This window comes from Peromyscus eremicus, chromosome 15 (genome assembly GCF_949786415.1).
Source record: "Peromyscus eremicus chromosome 15, PerEre_H2_v1, whole genome shotgun sequence".
NCBI lineage: Eukaryota > Metazoa > Chordata > Mammalia > Rodentia > Cricetidae > Peromyscus > Peromyscus eremicus.
Window position 1 is genome coordinate 60,378,336 of NC_081431.1, and position 22,327 is coordinate 60,400,662.

A 22,327-nucleotide genomic window follows, 5' to 3' on the forward strand; every position below is an offset into this window, starting at 1 on the left:
TATTTTTGAGATATAAAAATGATATCGTCGGTCAGAACTCCAAAAAGTGCACGAAGGTAAGGCTTTTCTCTCCGGGACTATGTAAGCGAGCAAGAAATTTCAGGCATATCACTAACCCACTAATACTTACTGTGCTGTGTGTTCCTCGCGTTGTTCGGGCGGCTGCCTGTGACTCCGCAAGAAAGGTTCCGGGTGATTCTTTCTAAGGCAGGAAAGCGGGAAAGGTCGGCCCCTAGTGTCGGAGTGTTGGAGCTCTTAGACGTTTTCAGAGCGTGCGCGGGCTTGGCTCACCCTATGTGTACTATAGTTACTGTGTGTATGACTTAATTTCGTGAAGATTATTTCACGTCTCTAAAAGTATGTCATACGCCACAGAAAAGGGTATAATAGCATTTGTTACGCCCTTTCCTACGGTTTTACTGTGTATACAACGTCGGTTAGGACACAGGAAAAGAATTGTCAAGAGAGATGGACTGAGTTCCCCAGTTGTCAGACTTGCTGAAGTACACAGAGCAATCAGAGAAGACCAGCCAATGGTAAATAATGGGCGTGGGGTAGGGGGTGTTTATCCGACTGTAGATGTGGTGGGCATTTACAAAAAGGAAAGAATGGAAAAGGCCTGCTGCTAGATTCTCCTATGTAGATACAGCGGAGTAATCTAGAGGTCCTACTGACTCCACCCCTTACAGCTATTTATTCCTCTGTGCCTCCGTTTCCTTATGAGTAAAGTGGGATTATGAGGATGGAATGGGTTGGCATACAAGCACCTAAAACAGGAGGCGACAGCAAATATTAGCCATTATTCACCAGTTTCCTTGTCCTAAACATGTCACTTTCTTGTAGCCATTTAACCCAATAGCAGTAATTGAGGCTCAGAGCTATTAGACAATTTTCACTCCTTTGCATATACAATTTTCCCAAAATGCTACCCAAATACCATACCACCAGGACTAGTCTATAGAAGTCTTTATGCACTCCTCGAAATGACTTATTATCAAGTCTCTTCAGCTATACCCACTAGATAAGTGGGGGGAAAAAATCATTGTTTCACTTGTTTAGTAATAGTGACGAACTTTTCACATGTATATACATCTTCATTCTTCTCTTCTGTGAGGCAGTCATTTTGTGTCCCTTGCCAATTTTTTTTTAATAGAGCATGCATTTTGTAAAAATTTCAAAGAAGGGATAATATGATCAAATTGATGTTTAAGAAATAAGATTCAGCTGGGCGGTGGTGGCACACGCCTTTAATCCCAGCACTCAGGAGGCAGAGCCAGGCAGATCTTTGTGACTTCAAGGCCAGCCTGGTCTACAGAATGAGATCCAGGAAAGGCACAAAGCTACACAGAGAAACCTGGTCTCAAAAAACAAAAAACAAAAAACAAAAAAAAAAAAGAAAAGAAAAGAAAAGAAAGAAAGAAGACACCTACCCAGCCTTGCAGCACATATGTGTGATCTCAGCACTCAGGAGCCTAGACTATATAGTGATCCTGGTGTGAGAGGGGAGAAGGAAATAAAATTTAAAGGGTTGTTGTTTTGTTGTTTGTGTGGTTTTGGGTTTTTGGTGAGGTTTGTTTGTTTGTTTTGTTTTGTTTTGTTTTTTATCTTACTAGTGATTGAACCTAGAGCCTTACCCACAGGCCGTACCCATAAGCTATAGCCTAGCCCTAAAAATAAAACTCTTAAGAACACTAGTCAATAGGAATTCTCTTGAGGGGTGAAAACTCACCACAAGTATACTGCAGTGATCCTGTGGAAGGATGAGGATGGTCCGAATCAAATCTATAGTAGAAGAGGAAAACAAGCAAGGAGTTTGAGAGATATTGGGAGACGGGATTGGAAACAGCAGAATAGGAAAGGGTTTTTATGTGGGAGATAATGGAGATAATATGTCTGACATGTGTTGTGTCTCTGCTTTGGGAGCTCCATTTGCTAGTGCATAGGACACAGAAAAAGAGACAGCTTGGACAAGGTAGATGTGAAAGGACCAAACAGACGCCATAACAGGCTGTTCGGTCTTCTCTCAGAGATCAGGCCTCAATTTCAGTTTCCTGAGACTCGAACTGCAGTTTCTGGGAGGGCTGTGACATAGTCCTTGCAGTGAACTGTTCAAGGTTCAGCCAGTTGTTTACTGTCTGGGACCCCTCACCAACTTAGAGCTACCTGCATGGCTCAATGTGAATGTGTGAGGCCAGCCAGCTTCCATGGTAGCTCAAGGACAGACCCTGGGCCACTGAGTCAGGCCCACAGTCAGTACGTGCTAGGCCAGCCAGACCCCATGGCAACTCAAGGACAGAGCCTAGGACTTGTCCAGGTCTACCTCAAAATGGATAATTGTAACCCCCAACCAGTAAATTCAAAGGTTACACACCCTCACCCAGTCATATGATGCCAAGGCTTGTAGCACCTTGCTTGCGGTTTTTCCCTTTAAAAACCCCTCACCGTGAGAGCACAGGGCCGTCCTCCTCCACCCGCTGTGTCAGATGTTGGATGCAGACCAAGCCCGGGCTTGCTTGTTATCAATAAACCCTTGTGCGTTTTGCATCGGATATTGGCTCTGTGGTGGTCTTGCTCGGGGGTCTGGTGACACGGCCACAACTGATGGAAGAGCCCAGCTTCAGATACATTGGGTTTAAGAAGTATATGAGAAGGCCAGAGACCATGAAGTATGGACTTCAAAGAAGTCCAGGCTAAAGATGTGCTGTATTTCTGTCAGTTTTATAATATGCATACTTTTGTATTTTAAAATCTCTAAGTTAGGGATATAGCACACGTGTGATTATCTCTCATAATGAATTGGCAGTGTTTTTTGTTTCATAGTATGCTATACATTGTATGTCTTATAATTCATTGTACTCTACTTTGATGGAAAACTGTAATTGGTGGGCTTTGCTTGGTGAGGGTTAGTTAAAGCTTATTAATACTATTAACTGCAAGAACAGGGTATCTGGGCCGGGCAGTGGTGGCACACACCTTTTTTTTTCCCCAATGCTGTTTATTGAAGGAGGGAGGAGATCTTAAATACAGGCTTACAGCACAATGGGAAAACCCCAGAGGGCAGAAGTTTGGGCACACAACCTTAATCCCAGCAGAGCCGAGCGGATCTCTGTGAGTTCGAGGCCAGCCTGGTCTACAGAGTGATATCCAGGACAGGCACCAAAACTACACGGAGAAACCCTGTCTCAAAAAACAAAAAACAAAACCAAAAACAATATAAATAAGAACAGGGTATCTGAATTTGGTGCTGAAGGGGCCTGGAGCAATTTACACCTGTCATTCTGACGCTGTGAAAGAAGAACTTGGTTCTTAGTCAGGCCAAACTTCCCTCTCATTAAGGTATTTTATGTCCTTCATGCATTAGGCCAGCTAGTATTTAGCACCTCTCTTCCAGATAAAAATCAGAAATTCTGGGCTGGGTTATAGTTTGGTGGTAGAGCTTACCCTATGAAACACCATGGGAGAAGACAGGGTTGGGAGATCTCTACCTGAAACACTTCTGCTTCACAGTCAACCAAGAAATCCTCTGGGCAGCTGGCTTAGATAGCATGAGTGCATTTGAAAGCTCCTATGTGACTCCAGCATACAGACCAGGTTGAGAGCTACAGCAGAGGGCTGGGGGTGGCATCCACCACACTGGCTGAGACAGGGATTAAAACCATTCTCAGAAAAAGTGCGCAATCACAGCCCGTGTTTATTGTCAGTGGAATTACAGACTCAGAGTAGTTAAAGAGAGGAAACAAGAGCAATTACAACACAGCTCTGAATTCCCTGGAGAGCAGAAAATTGAGAGGGGAAGAAAAGTGTATCGGTATAGATGCCATTCACTTGAAAACACATGGCCAATGATGGAAGCGTGAGCGCGCGCACGGTTATTCCTTGCAGTAGTATCTGTAATTGCCATATAATTGAAACAGTTAACATTTTTGAAAAGCAGGGAGCTTGAACTTTTCATTCTTATTCATTCTGCAGAAGATATGTTGAGATTATCTCAAATCTATCATCTTTTCTAGCTTTTTATGTTTATCTGTAGATAAAAGCAAATTTCTTTGCAGGAAACCCTCAGGAGTTTGTTGTGATCACAGATTATGCATGAAGTAACTCGGGTTTATCAATCATTGCTGTCTTCAGTACTATTTATGCTTTACAACACCAATTAATTGTTGAAAACATGTTTTATGATTCGAAATAAATAAAAATATGTTATAGATGGGTGGTAAAACTATTTACCAGTAAGAAACCCTCATCTCTCACATTATTAATTTTTTTTTAAAAAGTAAATCTGTCGTTCAAAAGTGACAGCAAAAGAATGAAAATAAAATAATTGTAAACACTGCCTTCCACTAGATGTAGCCATTCACACCTGAATCTCAGCACTCAGGAGGCCAATAAAGGATGGTTTTGAGTTAAAAGCTAGCCTCGGCTGCATAGTGAGTTTGAGGCCAGCCTGGGCTACACTTTGGGGATGAGAATGTATCTCAACCACAGAGCCCTTGCTTATCAAGTATGTGTGAGACCCTAGGTTCAACCCTCAGCAGTACAAAGACAAAAAGAAACCCTTTGTACAACTTTGTGACAAGAAGCTTTAGAAACATAGAGGAACATGCTGATTTTTTTTCCTGTTGATATTATATACTTGCAAAGCTAATTTATCCAGAAAGAAAAAGAACTCATAGCCATGGCAAATGTTGAAGCTTTTAAAGACGGCCCAAGGGCAGGCATGGTGCAAGTTTCAGTCCCAGCATTTGGGTGACTGAGGCAGGGGACCTAAAGTTCAGGGTCAACCTGAGCCATGCTATATAGCAAGATGCCTTCTCAAAAACTAAAAGGAATCGGGGAGGGAAAGGAGAGGAGACGACGGGGGAAGGAGAGGAGAAACATATCAGAAAGGGTAAGGAAAGATGCAAGGTTTTCGTGAGCTCGGATTTCCACGTCTACCTTTCCCAAGCACCACCCCATCCTTAGCAGCTGCTCGACCTTTGAGACTTACATCATCTTGAATCACTCAAAACTGCTTTGCTTTCTTGCTAGGGACCAACTAGACAATTACAGTCAGAATCCCTGGTAGCAACGAGTCAGCATTAAGTTTATCCTCTCCTCTATTACTGGATCAATTTTTCTCTCTTGAATATCTTTCCCTTAATATAATTTCAACTACAAAAAAAAAACCCACCTGAGTCTCCTGGGGTCCTTTTTCCAGACCGATGGAATGAGGCTCCCCTTCCATCCTGATGCCCATCTCTCCCTTCTGACTGTCGGGAGGAAACACATCTTTGGGTCTCTGCTACCCTGGGTATTTCGACTTGCTTTGTTAGCTGTTGACCTCATCTGTCTACTGGTCAGTACTTATTGGATGCCAAGCTTGTGGGTATGTGAACCTCAGACCTTGGCAGGATCTGGGAGCCATTTATTAGACTGTTCTCTTTGCTCATACTTCTGTGGACAGCGTGTAGTTTTTATTCTAGCAGGGAGCTAAGTCCCATCATAGCTACCAAGATGTCATCTCTAGTTACCTCCCATCCAGCTCTGTGTCTGTGGTGTGGTCTAGGGTAGTCTGGAATAGGTAGAGAGTTTTTAGAAGCTAATCTTACTTACAGTTTCATCTGTTAGAACTAGCTGTATTGGAGCCTGGCGGTGGTGGCGCACGCCTTTAATCCCAGCACTTGGGAGGCAGAGCCAGGCGGATCTCGGAGTTTGAGGCCAGCCTGGTCTACAGAGTGATAACCAGCTGTACTGGAAATGAGGGTATATGAAAGTGCAGCCGTAGCTGGCATATGTTGGGGGAGGGGGTTCCATGGGAGTAGGAGCCAGCCAGCCTGCTGACACTGACCTTGTTTTTCTCAGAATCCCTGTCCTTCCTCTTATCTGGTCAGCTTGACTGACTCAGCCCCAGCTGCAAAGCCCTGTTTTTTACCTCCTTCAACGTTTCCTGACGTCAGCACTTTAACTCTAGCATTCCTTTTAACATTAACGTTGGCTTCACTGCAACAAAACCCAAGGCCTTGTGCGTGCTGGACAGAGTGCCCTGCTGAGTGCTCTAGCTTCGTTTGTAGATTAAATTGTTTTAGACTTACTCACTCATTTACTTAGTGTGTGTGTGTAGGTGTGTGTCCATGGTATACCTGTGGAGGTCAGAGGACAATCTTGGGGTAGGAGTCAATTCTTTTTCTACTATGTGGGTCCTAGGAATTGAACTCAGATCATCTGACTTGGTAGCCTTTATACTCTGAGCCATCTCCCGGCACCCCTAGTTATAGATTTTAAATTAGAGTAGAATCAAATTCTCACCTTCCGCTGTATAGCCCTTTCCTCTGGATTTTCCTCCTAGAGGAAGAGGCACTTAAGACTCAGCAAGCTTCCAGGCATTGGCGGTGCACCCCTTTATTCCCAGGTCCCAGGAGAGGCAGGGGAATCTCTGAGCTTGAGGCCAGTCTAGTCTACATAGGATGTTCCAGGTCAGCCAAGGCTGCATAATCAGGCCTTGTTTTTTGCTTCTTTTTTAAGGAACCAGAAGACTAAGGAAATATGTAAGGCTCAGAAAACTCAGACATTTACAAGCCTCCCAAGGTTGTATAAGCCATAAACAATTGCTGAGAGGAGAGGAGACTTTTCGGTGGAGCTGGCTGCAAGCTGGGTTGGTTCTCCGGTGATAGGGTGTTCTTTGTCGGCACCTCTGCCTAAGGGGACTTTCTGGGGATGCAGTGGCCTTCAGCTCCCCCGTGCTCCTGTAAGTGTCCCCAGGAAACTCGTCACCTCACCAAGCCCGACTGGAGTCAAGTTGGTTTTTGTTCTCTCGTCATTGTTGTACCTGGAGCGCACACTTGTTCGCGTCTCTCCAGGAAGACATGCTCGCGCTTCCTAAGGTCTGTAGAGCTGTGATGGCTCCCTCCAAAGCCTCTATGAACCGTTCTTCCCCCTGCCTGAGAGGAGGAGCCCCTGTCCTTTGAAAGCCCTGCCACCAAGTGACCCCTCCTCCTCCTTGCTGCTGGCGCCTACCATCCTTCCTCTGCTCTTCACAGTGTGGACTGTTCAGCGCCAACTCCGTCTTCTTTTTCATCCTCTTCCTGTCATCATCCCAGTGACCGCCACAACCTGGCAGTTTGATCCATCACCTTGACTTCCTGGCTTCTTGCCTTCTCTCCTCCAGTGACCTCTTTGATGGCACTTTATTGCACTCCAGCCTCTCACTTCCAGGGTCCTAATGCTGTGACCACCAAAAAAACAAACAAACAAATACACAAAAACCTGCACCACCTTTGAGATCTCAGTTCCAAGTGCCCCATTCTCAAAATTATACATCCCGTTTTTGTGGCCCCCTTACTCTAGTCTCCTAGTCAAGTTTTCATCCTTGTCAAGAGCTCTGTGACTTCCGGTCCAACGTTGTCCTCTTGCAGTCCTCTCACTTAGATTCACAGACTTCTTAAACTCACATCCAGCTCCAGTGTCTATTCATTGTCCCACACTGGTTGCTTAGCCTATCCAGGTGCTTAGTTCCTGCTCGGTGAACTATTTGGGGAGGATTAGGAGGTGTGGTGTTGTTGGAGTAAGTGTGTACTTGCTGGAAGAGGTGTGTCACTGGGAATGGGCTTTGAGGTTTCAAAAGCCCACACCAGGCCCAGTCTCTCTCTCTCTCTCGTGTGTGTGTGTGTGTGTGTGTGTGTGTGTGTGTGTGTGAGAATGTAAAGCTCTCAGCTATTGCTCCAGTACCGTGCCTGTCTGCTTCCTGCCCGTATGATCATGGACCAACCCTCTGAAACTGTAAGCAAGCCCCCAGTTAAATGCTTCCTTTTGTAAGAGTTGCCTTGGTCATGGTTTCTCTTTGCAGCGATAGAAACGTAACTAAGACACTGTCTTTTTCTTTTTTTCCTCGTCAGTAAAATGGATTTTAGTCAGGATTAAGTGAATTACTGTATGGAAATATTTATAATAGTACATAATACTCAATGCATGTGCCATTATCTAGATCCTTCATAATTTGAATTTTTTACATTTAGAATGGATAACTGGGATGGTTTTTGCTGGTTTTGTCTTGGATTTACTACACGATTATTTGGGTCTATGTTTTCCCAAGACTGTACTATGATCTGAATGTATGTGTTCCTCCAAAATTCAGGTTGGACCTTAAACCCCCAAGATGGTAGTATTAAGAGATGAGTCCTTTAGGATGCTACAGTTGGATCTTGGGTGCCCCTCTGAGGTCCATGTGTCAACAGCTTGGTCTCCAGATGAAGCTATTGAGAGGTGGTAGAACATCTAGCCCTGGGGCTCTATGGGAGGGCTGCTCTTGAAAAGAATGGTGGGGCCTCCTCATCTTCTCTTTGTTCACTGGTCCTGCAGTCAGTGCTTTGCTTTGTCACATGCTCCAGCAATGACACACTGGCTCCCTTGCCCAAAGGGCTGCTCCTGCCCCACATCCTTGCCAGCTTTTTTTTTTTTTTTATCATTTGTTTTCTTAGTGATTGTCATTCGGACTGATCTTGAGAATCTCAGCGCAGTTTTCATTTGCATTGAACACTTACGTAGATATTTATTGGCTATGCCCATCTCCACCTTTGAGAGCTGTCTATTCAATTCATTGGCCCATTTTTCGATTGTGTGGTTTAGGGGTTTAATTTGTGGAGTTCTTTATACATTCTAGATAGTAGTCCTGCTAGGTGTGTAATGGGCAAGGAGCTCTAGGGATGCAGCTCTCCAGAGCCATTGCTCATGCTAGGGTGGGCTGTCCAGTGATACAGCTGCTTTAGTTATCTGTGTTCCAGTGAACTTGCTGGTTCACTAAGCCAGACTTGTCATGGGTGCCCACCTGGAGCATGTAGACAGTTGTTCATGATGTGACTGATGTGTGGATCCCCCTCCTCCCGTTGATGTTTGAACGTCGAGTTGCCTTGACCTTGTCGTTCATTACCTCACACTCTCCCTTCCTCCTGGTTATATCTGTTCATGATGCTTTCCCCCATTTTTATAACTTAATTCTTTATTGATTCTTTGGGAACTTCACATCATGTACCCTCATCCCACTCACATCCCAGTCCCTCCTTATCTGCCCCTTATTCCTGCAGCATCTCCCCCAAGAGAAACCCACACACACAAAATCAATTCAAAACCAAACCAAACAAAAACCACCTTGCTCCTCCATCTTTCCACATCTCCAACACTTCTTCATTCATCTTAGTGGCTTGGCCTTTCCCATTTTTAATTTGAGTCATTGAGTGTTTCTATTTTTTTTCTAGAATTTTAATTTCCCTGTTTATCTTCTCATACATTTTACTGGTTTTTTCCATCCATTTTGCTACCTTGCCTTTCCAGTTCCTGGATTGATTTTCTTACTTTATTCATCTGCTCATTTGTATCCTCTTTGAGGTCACTGATTAATCTAACAAGTGAATTTATTTTTAAAGACAGAATCTTACTATGTAACTCTGGCTGGCCTCAAACTCACCACCTTCTCTACCTTTTAAGTATTGGGATTAAAGGTGTGTTCCACTGTACCAGAAAAACTTCTGAATTCTTGTTGTTGTTGTTGTTTGTTTGCTTGTTTTTCAAACAAACTCTGTATAACCTGGCAGTCCTGGAACTTCTTCTGGTGTACAGGCATAGTAATAAACATATTTATTACTTACAGAATAAGTAAATAAATAAATCCTTAAAAAGAAAAAAAGAAAGCTGATGCAAATGTAATTGAATAGGAGGCCAAGTTCCAGCCCCATCAGACACCAGAACCTGGCAACTTCAGACTGCCACATGGTTCTGGCTTTAGAGTCAGAGATGTAAGAAAGGACTGTGGAATCTCCCTCCACAGGGAGGAAAGCTGCTGGAGCCAGGTGTGTGTCAGGGGTGTCCCTGCATGGAGGCCCAGAGAGGCCACTGTGTGATGCTGTGAAGGTAAAACCTGGGTTGTGTTGGAGACCCCAAGACATTGGAGATGCCAGAGTCATGGGATATATGCCAAGGAAAGCTGCAGACTGGGAGTGGAGCCAGCTCAAGAGAGAGAAGTGTGTTTCAGTCAACAAAGCTGAAGAGTTGGGAGTATTTCAGCAATCTCCCAAAAACGGAAGGACAACAGGTCATGGAGGGAAGCAGTGCCGGGGAGCATCCTGTGAACATGTGAAGGGAAGTGAGGAAAAGCTGAAGCCAAACAGGTAACCCTGAAACATAAATATGGTCTTTATTATGCAGCACACCTGGTATCCACATCTTAACAACCACAGAACCCAGTGCAGCCATTCAAATTACACTAAATGAAGACAAAACCTAGGGCTGTGTCTCTAAAAAAAAAAAATACACACAAGTAAAATGGTTCCACTGTCACAGTGCCACGAAAAGAGCCACACCGCACAAAAAGGAGTACAGAGGCTGAAAGTGTGTCAAAAGTAATTTTTTGTTATTGCACTTTATTCTACACACTTAGTATGTTACACTTTTATATAATACTGTAATAAACATTAGTTCTTTAAAACAAATAAAAACATTACCTAAAAGACAAAAAAAAAAAAAAAGAAAACCAGCAAGCCATCCAGACTGTTTCTTGTCCACCCTCTGGGCTAGTTGGCCTCCCCGACGTTAGATGTTCATAGTCTCCACCACTACGTCAATCACACTAAGTGCTAAAAAAGCAGACAAAGTTAAAATAAAACTCTTTTAAGACCAACAGTACCACTTGAAACTTCTAGGGGAGTTTGTAGTATAGATGTCTTAAGGCCATTCTAATATCACACTAGCTCTACCCCACATACCCAACACTTAGACGACTAAATCCTCATTTTCTTTTAAGAAAAATGTGGAATGTTTGACCCAGCAAGTGCAAAATGCAAGTTCTGAACACTTAAAGCAGCTCCTCCTTTGGAATGCACTTTCCAAGGCTGTTAATCCGTCCTGACACAAGGTGGGCTTGGGAGGTCTCCCAGTAAGCTAGACCAAACAAGCAGGGCATCTCTCTAGAGCGAGATCAGAGGGTGCCTCAGTTTCCCAAAGTGTGACTGCACCAACCCATCCCCGGCTGCTCAGTGCTGAATAAGAAACAACAAAAACAAAGTGTCATTAGTGCAGCTGTCACTCACAGCCCCACTGCCCCAGGCCGCTGTCGGGAAGAACATTGTCCAAGCCCTCTTGACCTCTGTGTTTGCTTTGTTTTGGTACTAGACACTGACCCAAGCCCACGCGCATGCTAAGCACATTCTACCCCTGAACTGCACGCCCCTGAGTGCTCTAACCGCTCTGACAGCACTCGGGGAGCTGACGAATGTTCAGACTTTGCCATGACCTAGCTCTAGCTGTGGAGTAATGCAGCCTTTCCTCAGCTTCTCTGAGCTTTAGTGTTAACGTTTTGACCCAGTGGCTGCCTAGCCCTGTCCCTTAAAGTGGACGGAGTTGGAAGTGACTCTCTTTGGTCTGGGAACCACCAGGGCAGTCCTCTTTCGGAGGGCAGTGGAAGGCTGCTCAGTCAGGAAGCTCCTCGGCTGTGCTGTTGCTAGCTCAGGGGCACAGGCGAGCCGTGCAGGGCCAGACTGCCAGCATGTCTTCTGACTGCTCTGCAGGAAGGCCTGCCCCCATTCCAAAGCAAAACGAGAGACCAGATTTGCAGCTCCTAGTTTACTCTCGGCTAGAGTAAACTGCCCTCATGGAAATTTTTGTTGAAGGATGGCCACAGTAAAGGTAACTCTCTATGCCACCCTTCTTTCTGCCTCAGCCTGGAGGTAAATCTTCAAAACTTTGGCCCTATTAAGCCCTGTACTACCCTAAGTGCCACCTCATTTCTCTGAGGACCTAGTGTCTTCCCAAGTGACATACAATACAGTACATTTCATGGCATTTTATCACTGAAATAATAATAGATGCTAAAAAACAAAGAATCCAAAATTAGCTTACAATGTTATAAAGTAAAATACACACAAATTAGACATACGTGTACACATGCTCAGCCTGCTGAGCATTGAAATACCACCACCAAATACCCCCATGTGGCCTTTGGCTTGTCCGGACACTTTCAGGAATACCTTGGACTTTTCCGGACACTTTTTTATGAATGAACTATAAAACTACTCTTTATCTCCTTACCTGGCATTAGCCTCTCCCTTTCACTGTGTAGAAAAATGCAGGGAATCTTCTTTTTAAAAGTTAAAGATTGAAAAAAAAAGAACCTGCAATCTGACAAGAGACTGAAAATGGACCCTGGATGGGGAAAAAAAAATCTAACCTCTCACTTACGCGTCTGAGCCTGAGCTAAGATGTGCAAAGAATGCCAGGAATAGGGCTTCCATACTGGAACTATTGCCTTTGTATTACAGTTAGAGTTCAAGAACAAGGTCAGCAGTCTCCTGCTACCCAAAGCCTCTTTAAGTGTCACACACAACAGACCCAACTAATAGAGATGACTCATTTCTTCTTTCTTGACGCCTGACTTCCTGTACATCCTACTGTGTCCAGAGGACAACAAATTAATGCTCAGAACAGAGTAACTAGGTATAGTTGAGTAGATGTTAAAATTCTAAGAGCTAAACTAAGCATTTTACAAAAAATGAGGCCAGAGTCAATGAACCCAAAGACACTGGGCCCATCACTTGTCCGTTACAATTGCATGTAGAAAGCATTGCATGGCATTTCTGAGGAGCTGTGAGTATTTAGGAGACCATCATGCTCAACCGCATCATTATCAAAGCTCACGGTGCCTAGTGTTAAAAGTCAGCTTTGAAAGCTCTAGAAAGCTGGAGTGTAGCTCGTGAGAGAGCACTTCACAGCACATCTGCGGCTGTGGGGCTGCCCCCAGCCCTGAAGAAGGAAACACAAGAGTGTTATAGAGCTAAAAGCCAGGCATGGTAGCAGATGCCTGTAATCTCAGCACTTTGGAGGATGAGGCAGAAGGATGAGACTTTTAAGGCCAGCCTGGGCTACATCCCATTAAACACAACAAAATTATAATCTATTTCTGATCAGATGCCCAAGTCCAAGTACCATGATGTCTGGAGTATTCCCATGCTGTCTGGAGTACTCCCTCCTTTTTAGGGAAAGAAGGCAGAGGGTGAGGGAAACCCACGAATCCAACAGACTCTCTTCTGGGTTAGCCCTGCCCTGCAGAAACCAGGGCTCCCTTACCCTGGAAATGTAAACACTGGGTTGTGAGGGTAGACAGCTTCACACCCAGCTGCCTCCTGGGGCTTCTGACTTACAACCTGAGATCCTGGCAACCACAACATATATCTGGCTGAGTTGGTTTTTTGTTTTGTTTTGTTTTGGTTTTGCCCTTACAATCATACACTCCTGAACTAAGGTCATGTTTCTAAGTGGTCTCTACCACTGCACAGAACCGAACTGTTCCCAGCTAGAGCTGAAGTCGTGACATGATAGTTTGGATGCCCTGCACTGCAGGGCCCCACGTGTTTTAGAAACATATACAGTGACTAGACAGTGGTAACAGTTGCCTCCTTTTCCGTTCTGAGGCCAGAACATCACATTCTTCAGCTTTTACACATCTGAGACAATCTTTTGCTAAAGAGATAGTGTGAGGCAGCATGAATACTGAAACAGCCACTGAATTCTTCACTGTCCAGGAGCCATCTCTGCCCAGGAAGGTCTTGAGTTGCCAACAAGCACCAATTCCCTTAGGAGCTCCCTTAATGAACAAATGACAAATTCTCCCCATGGCCAGAAGGTGAGAGGGAAGGAAGGAAGCGTGGAAGAGAAAGGTTTGGTCTTCAAGTAGAATCATCTAGTCCTCTGTTGGGTTGCTCAGAGTCGCACTTGCAAAGCCGGCCCATAATGCCTCGGAGCATAGGCTGGACGATGCCCAGGAGAGGCCTCTTGGAGGGGTCACCATCCCAACATGCTTCCATCAGCTGCCAGCACTCCTCATCAAACACAGGAAGACGCTCTGGCCGGGTCCCTAGAGGAGAGCAAGGAAACCAGCCCATCAGGCAGAGCTGGGAGAGCAAAGAGTGCGGGTTTCCACTGCAGATACCTAGACTATAACCTAACAGGAATGGTGAAAACCAACACACTGGCTTAGAAAAGCCAACTCTAAAAACTGTGGCGAACACCGTATTTGAGTGCTATCCAGTAGCAAAGGTTTGGTTTACAGTAACCTTTTTGCATTCTATGATGGTCCGCCTGATGTGGTCATGCTGTGCAGTGGCCAGAACATAAAGGTGACCTGCTATGGTGTCTGGCTTTCTGTTCTCAGTGAGGGAGTCAAAGCAAAGCAGCTTGGTGGCTCTTACCTCTGCGCACGTTGTTCCAGAGATGATCTTTGCTAGCACACCTCTCGAATGCCTCGGGGAGCTTGATAGAGCCTGAGCAGATATACCAGAAGAGGATCCCGAAAGCATAGACATCCACGGAATTGTCATACTTTCCTACAGTAAAGACAGGTGAGCAACAGTGAGCTGCCACTGTGCTTCTACAGGTCCTTACACAATTTGTAAAGCTTTTAACATCTATTGTTCTTCACAACTTGCTTGGTAGGCAAGGCACATTTGTAATGCCCACTTTACAATATAGAGATCCTATATTGTAGGCAGCTGAGAGATAAGAATTTGTCAAAAGAGAAGGAAACTCATTTTAATGATTTTAATGACTTTATCATTTTAATGAGACAGTCTGTAAGATCAATTCTAAAAGGCCATATTAGAGAAATATGGATGGGAACAGAAAATAAAGATTATAAAGACAAAGATTAACTGGTGTGGTGCACACCTGCAATTCCAGAACTCAAAGAGACAGGAAGAAGGGTCATTTGAAGCCAGTCTAGGATACATAGGAAGATCCTGTCTCTCATAGGAAGCTTTTAAAGGCAGAGAGGAGTCTAGAGTTGGTGAGCAGCAGGTCTTTTTTTTCTTCAGAGCAGGGATACAAAAGAATAACATATTTTATAATAGTATTCTGACAGCAACAGGGTGGACAACATTGAAGGGAATTTCAATAAGCAGCAGACAAGGCGGAGTAATAGCAGCAGGGACAGAATAAAGTAAACCTAGGAAAAGAAAAAGTCTATCATTTGGCTCCAGTGAGGGTCAGACTACAGCTGTTTGCTAATTCCTAGTTCTTCTGTGTGTCAGCCAGTGAAGAGGCAGGTGACAGCCTCTGTGAAATGAATGGAATTCAGGGCTGGAGAGAGAGCTCAGTGCGATAGAGCACAGGTGCTCTTACAGGGGCCAGGGTTTGGTTCCTAGCATCCACATGGCTCACGACACATGTAACTCCAGTTCCAGGAAGCTAGCTCAACCTCGTTTGACCTCCCTGAGCACCAGGCACACTTTGGTGCGCATACACACATGTGGGCAAAATATTCATATACATAAATAAAATAAATAAAAGAAATTGAAATGCATTGCTAATTTTTCCTCATATCAATACTAGCAACTGACCTGTGATTTCTTTCCCATCTTCCTTGGCACAGTACCATCATTCTCCATCTACTATGGCTCAGAGTTTCAATCTTCCATGCCAGCCATTCTTTTCTATTCAACTCTCACACTGAGGCAGTAAACAAAAGCTTCCCCATTGTCCTCTGAATTTATCTCAAATCTGTAACCCTGTTTATTTCAGCATCAGTACCAACCTAGCCATGGACACAATCTTTGCCTGACTGGGCACCTCACACGGATTCTTCTCCTTCACATCTCTTCCACCAATGGCTGTGAAGCTGGTCCAGGCATATGTCCTTTGCCACCCTCCCCTGCTCAAAATCTCAGCACCTCCTTACTTGCACAAGACCCTAACCCTCCACAAGGTTTTCAGTCTATGGACTTCTCGGGCCTTGTCTGTCACTATTTGCCAAGGGGATTTCTTTCCTGTCATAAATATTTCTGTTTTGCAGTTTCCTTTGGTATTTCCCCTTCTCCAGCCTCCAGATGTTTCTGCCTTCATGACTGGACTGTAGAGACAGAAAGGTCTAGATTCAAATCACAGGGTCAGGCCTTCTACCTCACTGTTTTAGGAGTCAGTTACTGCATCAGTTCAGTCCCGATTTAATCTATGAATCTGACATAAAAATATACCAACATCACCACAGGCTTGCTGAAAGGATTAAGTAAAACAAGATCTCCAGAAACATACCTGCCCTGCCTTCTGAAAAGTGGACACTCAATCCTGAGTTCCCTTTCCACTACCTATTTTTCCAGCTAGGACTCAACTGTCAGCCCAAATCTCACTTCTACCACAACACCATCCAGCACTCCAACCTTAGTTTGTTCTTTCACGCGACATCACAGTACATCAGAGCACCTATAATTTAGCATTTAATGCTGCCTTACACTGCTTCCAAATGATTCTACCTCTTTCATATATCTCCATGTTGATAATAAGTTCTTTAATGACAGGTTCCATCACCTACAAGTTATTCAACCAAACTTTATGACTAAGTAGGTGCTAAGTGTGGCAATTACAGCACTAATAGCCCAGAGACACGTCCGAAAGAGTACTTGGTAACTCCATTACATCTCACCGTCTCTCTCACTCCTTTACCTCCTCCTCTCCCTGTCCTGCTGGCAGGGCTTGTACACACTACTTACCCCAAGGTGAAGCACCCCAAGGCAGAGTACTGGGGTCTGCCTAAACCCACTCTTTGCCCTCTAGTCTTACCTGTGAAAAGTTCAGGGGCCATATGGATGGGTGTCCCAACAATGCTGCCTGACATCATCGCTTCTGGCTTGCAGAATCCTAAGTCAGTGATCTTGGCACGGTTTTGTTTGTCCAGCTGCCCAAAAGAGCAAGTCAGAGTCACCTTGGGTTGGCACACCCAGCCTCAGAGCAGTACTTAGTGAGTCCTGCCTCCAGCCTCACTGTCTCAGACTCCCTCCTGTCACTGTCCTCCTCCCCACAGTGAGCAACCTGCTGGCAGGGAGTGTTTCCTTCATCTTTACATCCCTGGAACATGCTAGGATCCCTAGACTCTTGGAAGAGTGAGGAATGGAGGTCTGTAAAATGAGGAAAACATGTTGGCACCTGATTTCCCTCTTAGTCAGCTGAAGTGATTCTTTAATTCTTAAGGCTCTAATACAGGGCTAGGGCGTACCACAGAGGTGGTAGAGACCTGAGCCAGCATGCACAGACCCTGGCTCTACTCCAGCACAGCAGAGAGAACAGCAATGGCACAAAAACAAGTCAGCACATACTGACCCCAGAGAAGAAATGTGTCTCATCTAGCTACTGATTGTCTCCTAGCTTCCTATCTATAATTTTTGGGCTATCTTTCTCTCCCCCAAACTGCAACTTCATGGGGTGTTGACAGGTGATACTAGAAGGTATTTTTTCTCTAAATTATTACATTTTATTTATTTACTTTGTGGTATAGACCAGAGGACAAGTTGTAGGAGTCTGTTTCTCCTTCCACTATATAATAATGGGTACCATAGTTGGTGAGCCATCTCAGTGACCCTGATGGATGTTTTCAAGAGGAGTCAGTCAAAAGATTCCTATGGTTTATGCAATGGGACCTTTGAAGGTGTGTTATGCACATTAGCTCTCATCTAGCATCTCTGATCAAGCCCTAAACAATAACAAAGACCTGGACTTCTCAAAAATGTCAATGACATTAACAAAAAAGGGCAAAGGTTATTCTAGATTGAAGAAGGCTGAAATAGCATGATAACAAGATATACTACAGCATCCTTGGACTAGATCCTAGATTAAAAACAAACAAACAGCAAACAGACCATATTTGGAGCAACTGCATATAATGGAGACAATAGCAGAATATATGTTAATAACAGTATTGTATCAATGTTCTGATTTCTCAAGTGTGGTAATGGCATTTTAATTATGTAGAAGATTCTTTCTTAGGAGAGACAGACACACTGACATACTTAGGAGTGAAATGTTATCAACAACTGACCTTCATGTGGTGCAGGAAGATAAACAGAAATTACAACTGAGTGGGTATCCTGACAGGAACGCAGGATACAAGGTGTCTGGGTTTCCATTATGCCATTCTTAACTTTTCTATGAAGTTAAAATTTCTCAACAGTGGAGGGAAAGTATTTGACACAGGCGCTCTGTTGAAATTGCTCCTTAAGCTTAAATTCAGGACACCATCCACCCACCATCACGTCACCGTGCCTGCTTTCCATGCAGACTTTTCCTAAATCAAAGTGCCTTTTACGCAGACCCTCTGCAGAGGCGCAGAGATCCTCTCTGAATAGAGCTCGCTCTTACTTACCAGCACGTTTTTCAGTTTGATATCCCGATGGACAAGCCCCTGGCTATGCAGAAAGCGGATTCCCTCCACCACATCCAGAGCTATCTGCAGACGTGTCTCCAGGGTCAGTCCAGCCTGGGAAGACAAAAGAGCCTAGATGTCACAGGAGCCCAACTCCTTAACCCAACTGAGACTTCCAATTGTGACCAACTAAATGACTTACAGTGGCACAAAAGGGCAGAGCAGTGAATGGGAGGTACAGGAAGAACAAGCTGTACAGGACACAAAGCAACATGAAGCCCTTTGCAGGCGCAGCTGGTCAGCAGGACCACATCCATATCGGAGCAGAAGTTGTTCAAGGACTAACAGCATCTCACTCCCAGCATCACAGTGACCGTGGCACTGCCTCGAGGAAGATTTGCTTTCACAGGCTTGGTTAGCCCAGGTTTGAGTTTATAGGTTCCAACTCCAAAGGCACTCTGATTACTTTAACTTGGAGTCTTCGTGATTCTGAAAACTGTCCTATTAATTTCCTCCAGGATCCTCCAATGGATCTTGGAGCCCATTTACAGGAAAACTCCAGGTGCTCCTGAGATAGAGAAGGAACTACTTGGAGTCTCCTCTTCATCTCAGCAGTTTCTTGTGACTCCTGTTTTCTCTACCTTACTTCTGAAGGTCTCCCTGTAAGCTCATATAGGGGAATCCAGACACTGAGATCAGCTTCTCTCTCCTTCTACTCAGCTCCAATGAAGGGGACAGACAAGAAAAACCTAAATCCCTTACTGGTGATTTTTTTCTTTTTTAGATGAGAGTTTAAACTCAGCATTCAACTGAGTTTCACCTTTATTCAAATGTAATTCTTCAGTGGCATACCCCAATTTATTTTTTAAAAAATCGAGATCACATAACAAGATCATGTAAGTGACTTTGTGGCTGCCCCCACCCCACATCTCTCTCATACACTACAATTTTCTTAAATGTGCCTGGAAATTACATATTTTGCTATTATCTAATGGTGCTTAATACAAGGCCTTGCACAAAATAGTCATTAATACATACTTGTTCACTTAACAGAAACTGGCTTTATCCAGAAGAGTAATAAGAAGCTATTCTACTCTTCCAAAGAATCTGTGTTTTCATCATACCACGGGACATCAAGATGGTAAATAAGCTGGGCTTGGTGGCACCCGCCTTTAATCCTAGCACTCTGGAGGCTGAGGCATGTAGATCTCTGTGAGTTAGAGACTAGCCTAATCTACAGAGCAGAGTTCAGTGCTACATAGTGAGAGCCTGTCTTAAAAAACAAGCAAATAAACAAAAAACTTAAAAAAGTAGTGAATGAAAACATTACAGAAATAGACTGGGACAAAAATGGATTCTGAGAAATGTCTGACATTTTTCTGGAAATAATGCAGTAAAGCCAGATTACTCCAACAACTTCTGTGAACGTCAGAAGTCCTGAAGAAACAGGAAAGGATGAAGTCAAGGAGGAAGGGTGGAGCCTGGCTCCAGCTGGCTCTGGTCTCCCTCACCTTGAGCCCCGTGTAGAGGTCCCGGTGCAGCCGCTCCATAATGAGCAGCACCGCGATGCTGGAGCCTCCACCGTAGCTGTAGTCAATGACCGAACCATGCAGATCCACCAGCCGCTCATGCTTTGGCAAAGACCTGTGAGAAAGAGAAAGGTTGGGCCACCACACTCGGGCTCTCATTTGGCATGAGATGCCAGGGTGTAGGGAGAAAGAACCTCACAGCCACGCTTAGTCCAAGTCCAGAGAGAGGGAAAAGAGAACTACTTCTCCACCAAGGTAAAACACCGTGGACAATCAATACTGACAGTCCTTGGTGACTAAAAAAGATAACAGAATGAAGAGTTGAGGGATTATGATGGGAAAAGATTAAGCAAAGATAGCATGTCTGGCCTAAATCTACAAACACTAGTTACGTTACAACGTTTTATAGGTTTATAGGTATATAGGTACATAGAGACCAGACATGCTGTAGCTTGTGGCACAAAACTAATCCCGCCTTTGGCTTCTCTGGTCTTCCCCAGAGAGATTAATGAAGCCAAGACCTACCTCATGTAGTGAAACTCCAGCGCCAGGTCATTCCAGTGCTTCTCATCTGGAGGGACAACTGACTTGAGGGCGCAAGGGAAGTGTCCCCCCCAGTTGTCACACAGGTACACCACACCATATTGGCCCCGGCCTAGTTCCTGGCCTAATTTAGGTTTACCTGTAAGATATAAAGACAGCAATAAGGCAGAAGGAATAGGAACTCACCAGGCATTCTCTTGAAGATTCTTAGATGCAACCCGGCCTAGAGGCCAGAAGTGTAACCATGCAACCATGCAATGGGAAGAAACTCAAGAGTTGTTCTAACCCAGGAGAAATAACTGAGCTGGGTGATTCTGAATAAACTTTGATCTTGTTATTCATATTACGTAAGCAGCAGAACCAAAATGAATTCCAAAGCATCACTAAGTGCTGAGGCAGCTTTGCAAGGCAGGAGCACCTGCACTGGCATTCTTGGAGGCAGGCAAAGGAATGCTGGAGGACCCTGCTTTTCCTCCATTTACTTGGAAAGAAACAAGGACTCACGGTGAAGCAAGACATCCTGTAAAGACCGGCTTTCCAGTGAAAGGCGGGCCAGACGGGGGGCATGGTCTTTTCGAACCTTTAGCCACAGGTCTTCAGTTTTCTCCAAACGGCCAGAGTGGCCAGCTTCTAGCTAGGAGAAAAAGACAACACAAGACTCAAGTCCTCACCTCAGCTTCTCCACCTGATACATAGAAATAATAGTATCTCTTTCACGTCAACAACCGTGAGAACTGAACGGCATATACATGACATATTTAATACAATGACAGTCATCTTCCTCTTAGATAGATATGATTATTCATATCTATTCATCCTCTCTCTCTCTGTCTCTCTGTCTCCCCCCCCTCTCTCTCACACACACACACATACTCCAGAGGGAACACATAATTATGAATTGGTATTAAGTTAGAAAGTCATTCCTCTGTCATTCATTCTTAAAATACAATATAAACTTTATATATAAAGTGTGTACCCTTTATACTCTTTTTCATTCAGTTATATGGGAAGAAATTAACTGCACTCCAACTTTTCTAGAGTTATAAAAAGATCCATATAAAAATTTGGTGATGAAACTTTCTATAGCATATTATTATTCTTTAACAGAATAAAAATATACTGATTTTTTAAAGTATAAGGATAGCAGAGAGCAAATTCTTTGCCTCTTTTCTGCTTATTCCAGCTTTCGCTCCTTTCCTGCATACCTACCTGCCTCAAGGATGCTGCAAAAGCCTCATGAGAACTATTGAGCCGAGTGCGGAACTGGCTGCAAATGCTCTTGGCCAACTTGGAGGCGCTGAGGCTCTCGATGGCTTCCTGGGCCACCTTCCTCTTCCACTCTAGAGTGATGGTGGGTGGGCTCACCCATGTGATGCGCTGGATGATCTGCCAAGATGAGGACAGTAAAATCACCAAAGGAAGGAGGAGGAACTCCCACGCAGCTCCAACAATGCCCTTCCTTCACTGGGGTTCTTACTCATCAGGAGCAGCTCTTAATGTAGGAGCCTAGGAAATCCAGCATCATCTCTAACTCCATCTACCTCAAAACCAGGGTTCAGCCAGAGGGAGGCACCAAAGACCAGTAAGCCTAACCTAAATGCTCACAACTCTCCACATGTTATCCTCCGGGCCAGAGGAACTGATGAGTCTCCTGAAGCAGTAATAACTCTACACAGATGCAAGGCCAGGACAGGAACCACACTCTTGGCCCCCGGCAACAATGCCTGGTTTTTTGTGTGTGCTTGTTTTGTTTGAAGCAGGTCTCTCTACACAGCCCTGGCTATCCTGAAACTTACTATGTAGACCAGGCTGGCCTTGAACTCACAGAGATCTGCCTGCCTCTGCCTCCTCAATGCTGGGATTAAAGGCGCATGCCACCATAACCAACTCAATGTCTAGATTTTTGTTGTTTGTTTACTTGTTTGCTCTTTTGGTACTGGGGAATCAAACCTATGACCCTGCATATGTTATGCAAACCATCTATCACCAAGCTGTATTTCCAGGCCCAACAATACCTACTTTTGAGAAAACATTTAGGCTGAATAAAAGAAAGATGAAGAAACTAGTGAGGTGGAATTTTGTGGCTTCATCAAGTGTTACATAAATCTAT

General features: G+C 44.4%; 1 protein-coding gene and 1 long non-coding RNA gene across 2 annotated transcripts in view; one reads left to right on the forward strand and one right to left on the reverse strand.

Moving 5' to 3' along the window:
• Nucleotides 1-168: 168 nt before the first annotated feature.
• On the forward strand, nucleotides 169-22,279 carry LOC131925837 (uncharacterized). Its single transcript, XR_009383363.1, has 3 exons — nucleotides 169-536; nucleotides 19,199-19,286; nucleotides 21,401-22,279. It is a non-coding gene; the product is annotated as an uncharacterized LOC131925837 (long non-coding RNA).
• Dstyk (dual serine/threonine and tyrosine protein kinase) overlaps nucleotides 10,495-22,327 on the reverse strand; it is a 49,010-nt gene continuing 37,177 nt past the window's right edge. Inside the window, exons 6-13 of the mRNA XM_059281213.1 lie at nucleotides 21,427-21,603; nucleotides 20,722-20,851; nucleotides 20,200-20,356; nucleotides 19,657-19,789; nucleotides 18,146-18,259; nucleotides 16,570-16,684; nucleotides 14,208-14,342; nucleotides 10,495-13,873 (exon numbers count right to left, since the gene is read on the reverse strand). Coding sequence (XP_059137196.1) covers nucleotides 13,686-13,873; nucleotides 14,208-14,342; nucleotides 16,570-16,684; nucleotides 18,146-18,259; nucleotides 19,657-19,789; nucleotides 20,200-20,356; nucleotides 20,722-20,851; nucleotides 21,427-21,603 — 1,149 coding nt within the window. The 3' untranslated portion in view covers nucleotides 10,495-13,685. The remainder of the gene's footprint in view (nucleotides 13,874-14,207; nucleotides 14,343-16,569; nucleotides 16,685-18,145; nucleotides 18,260-19,656; nucleotides 19,790-20,199; nucleotides 20,357-20,721; nucleotides 20,852-21,426; nucleotides 21,604-22,327) is intronic.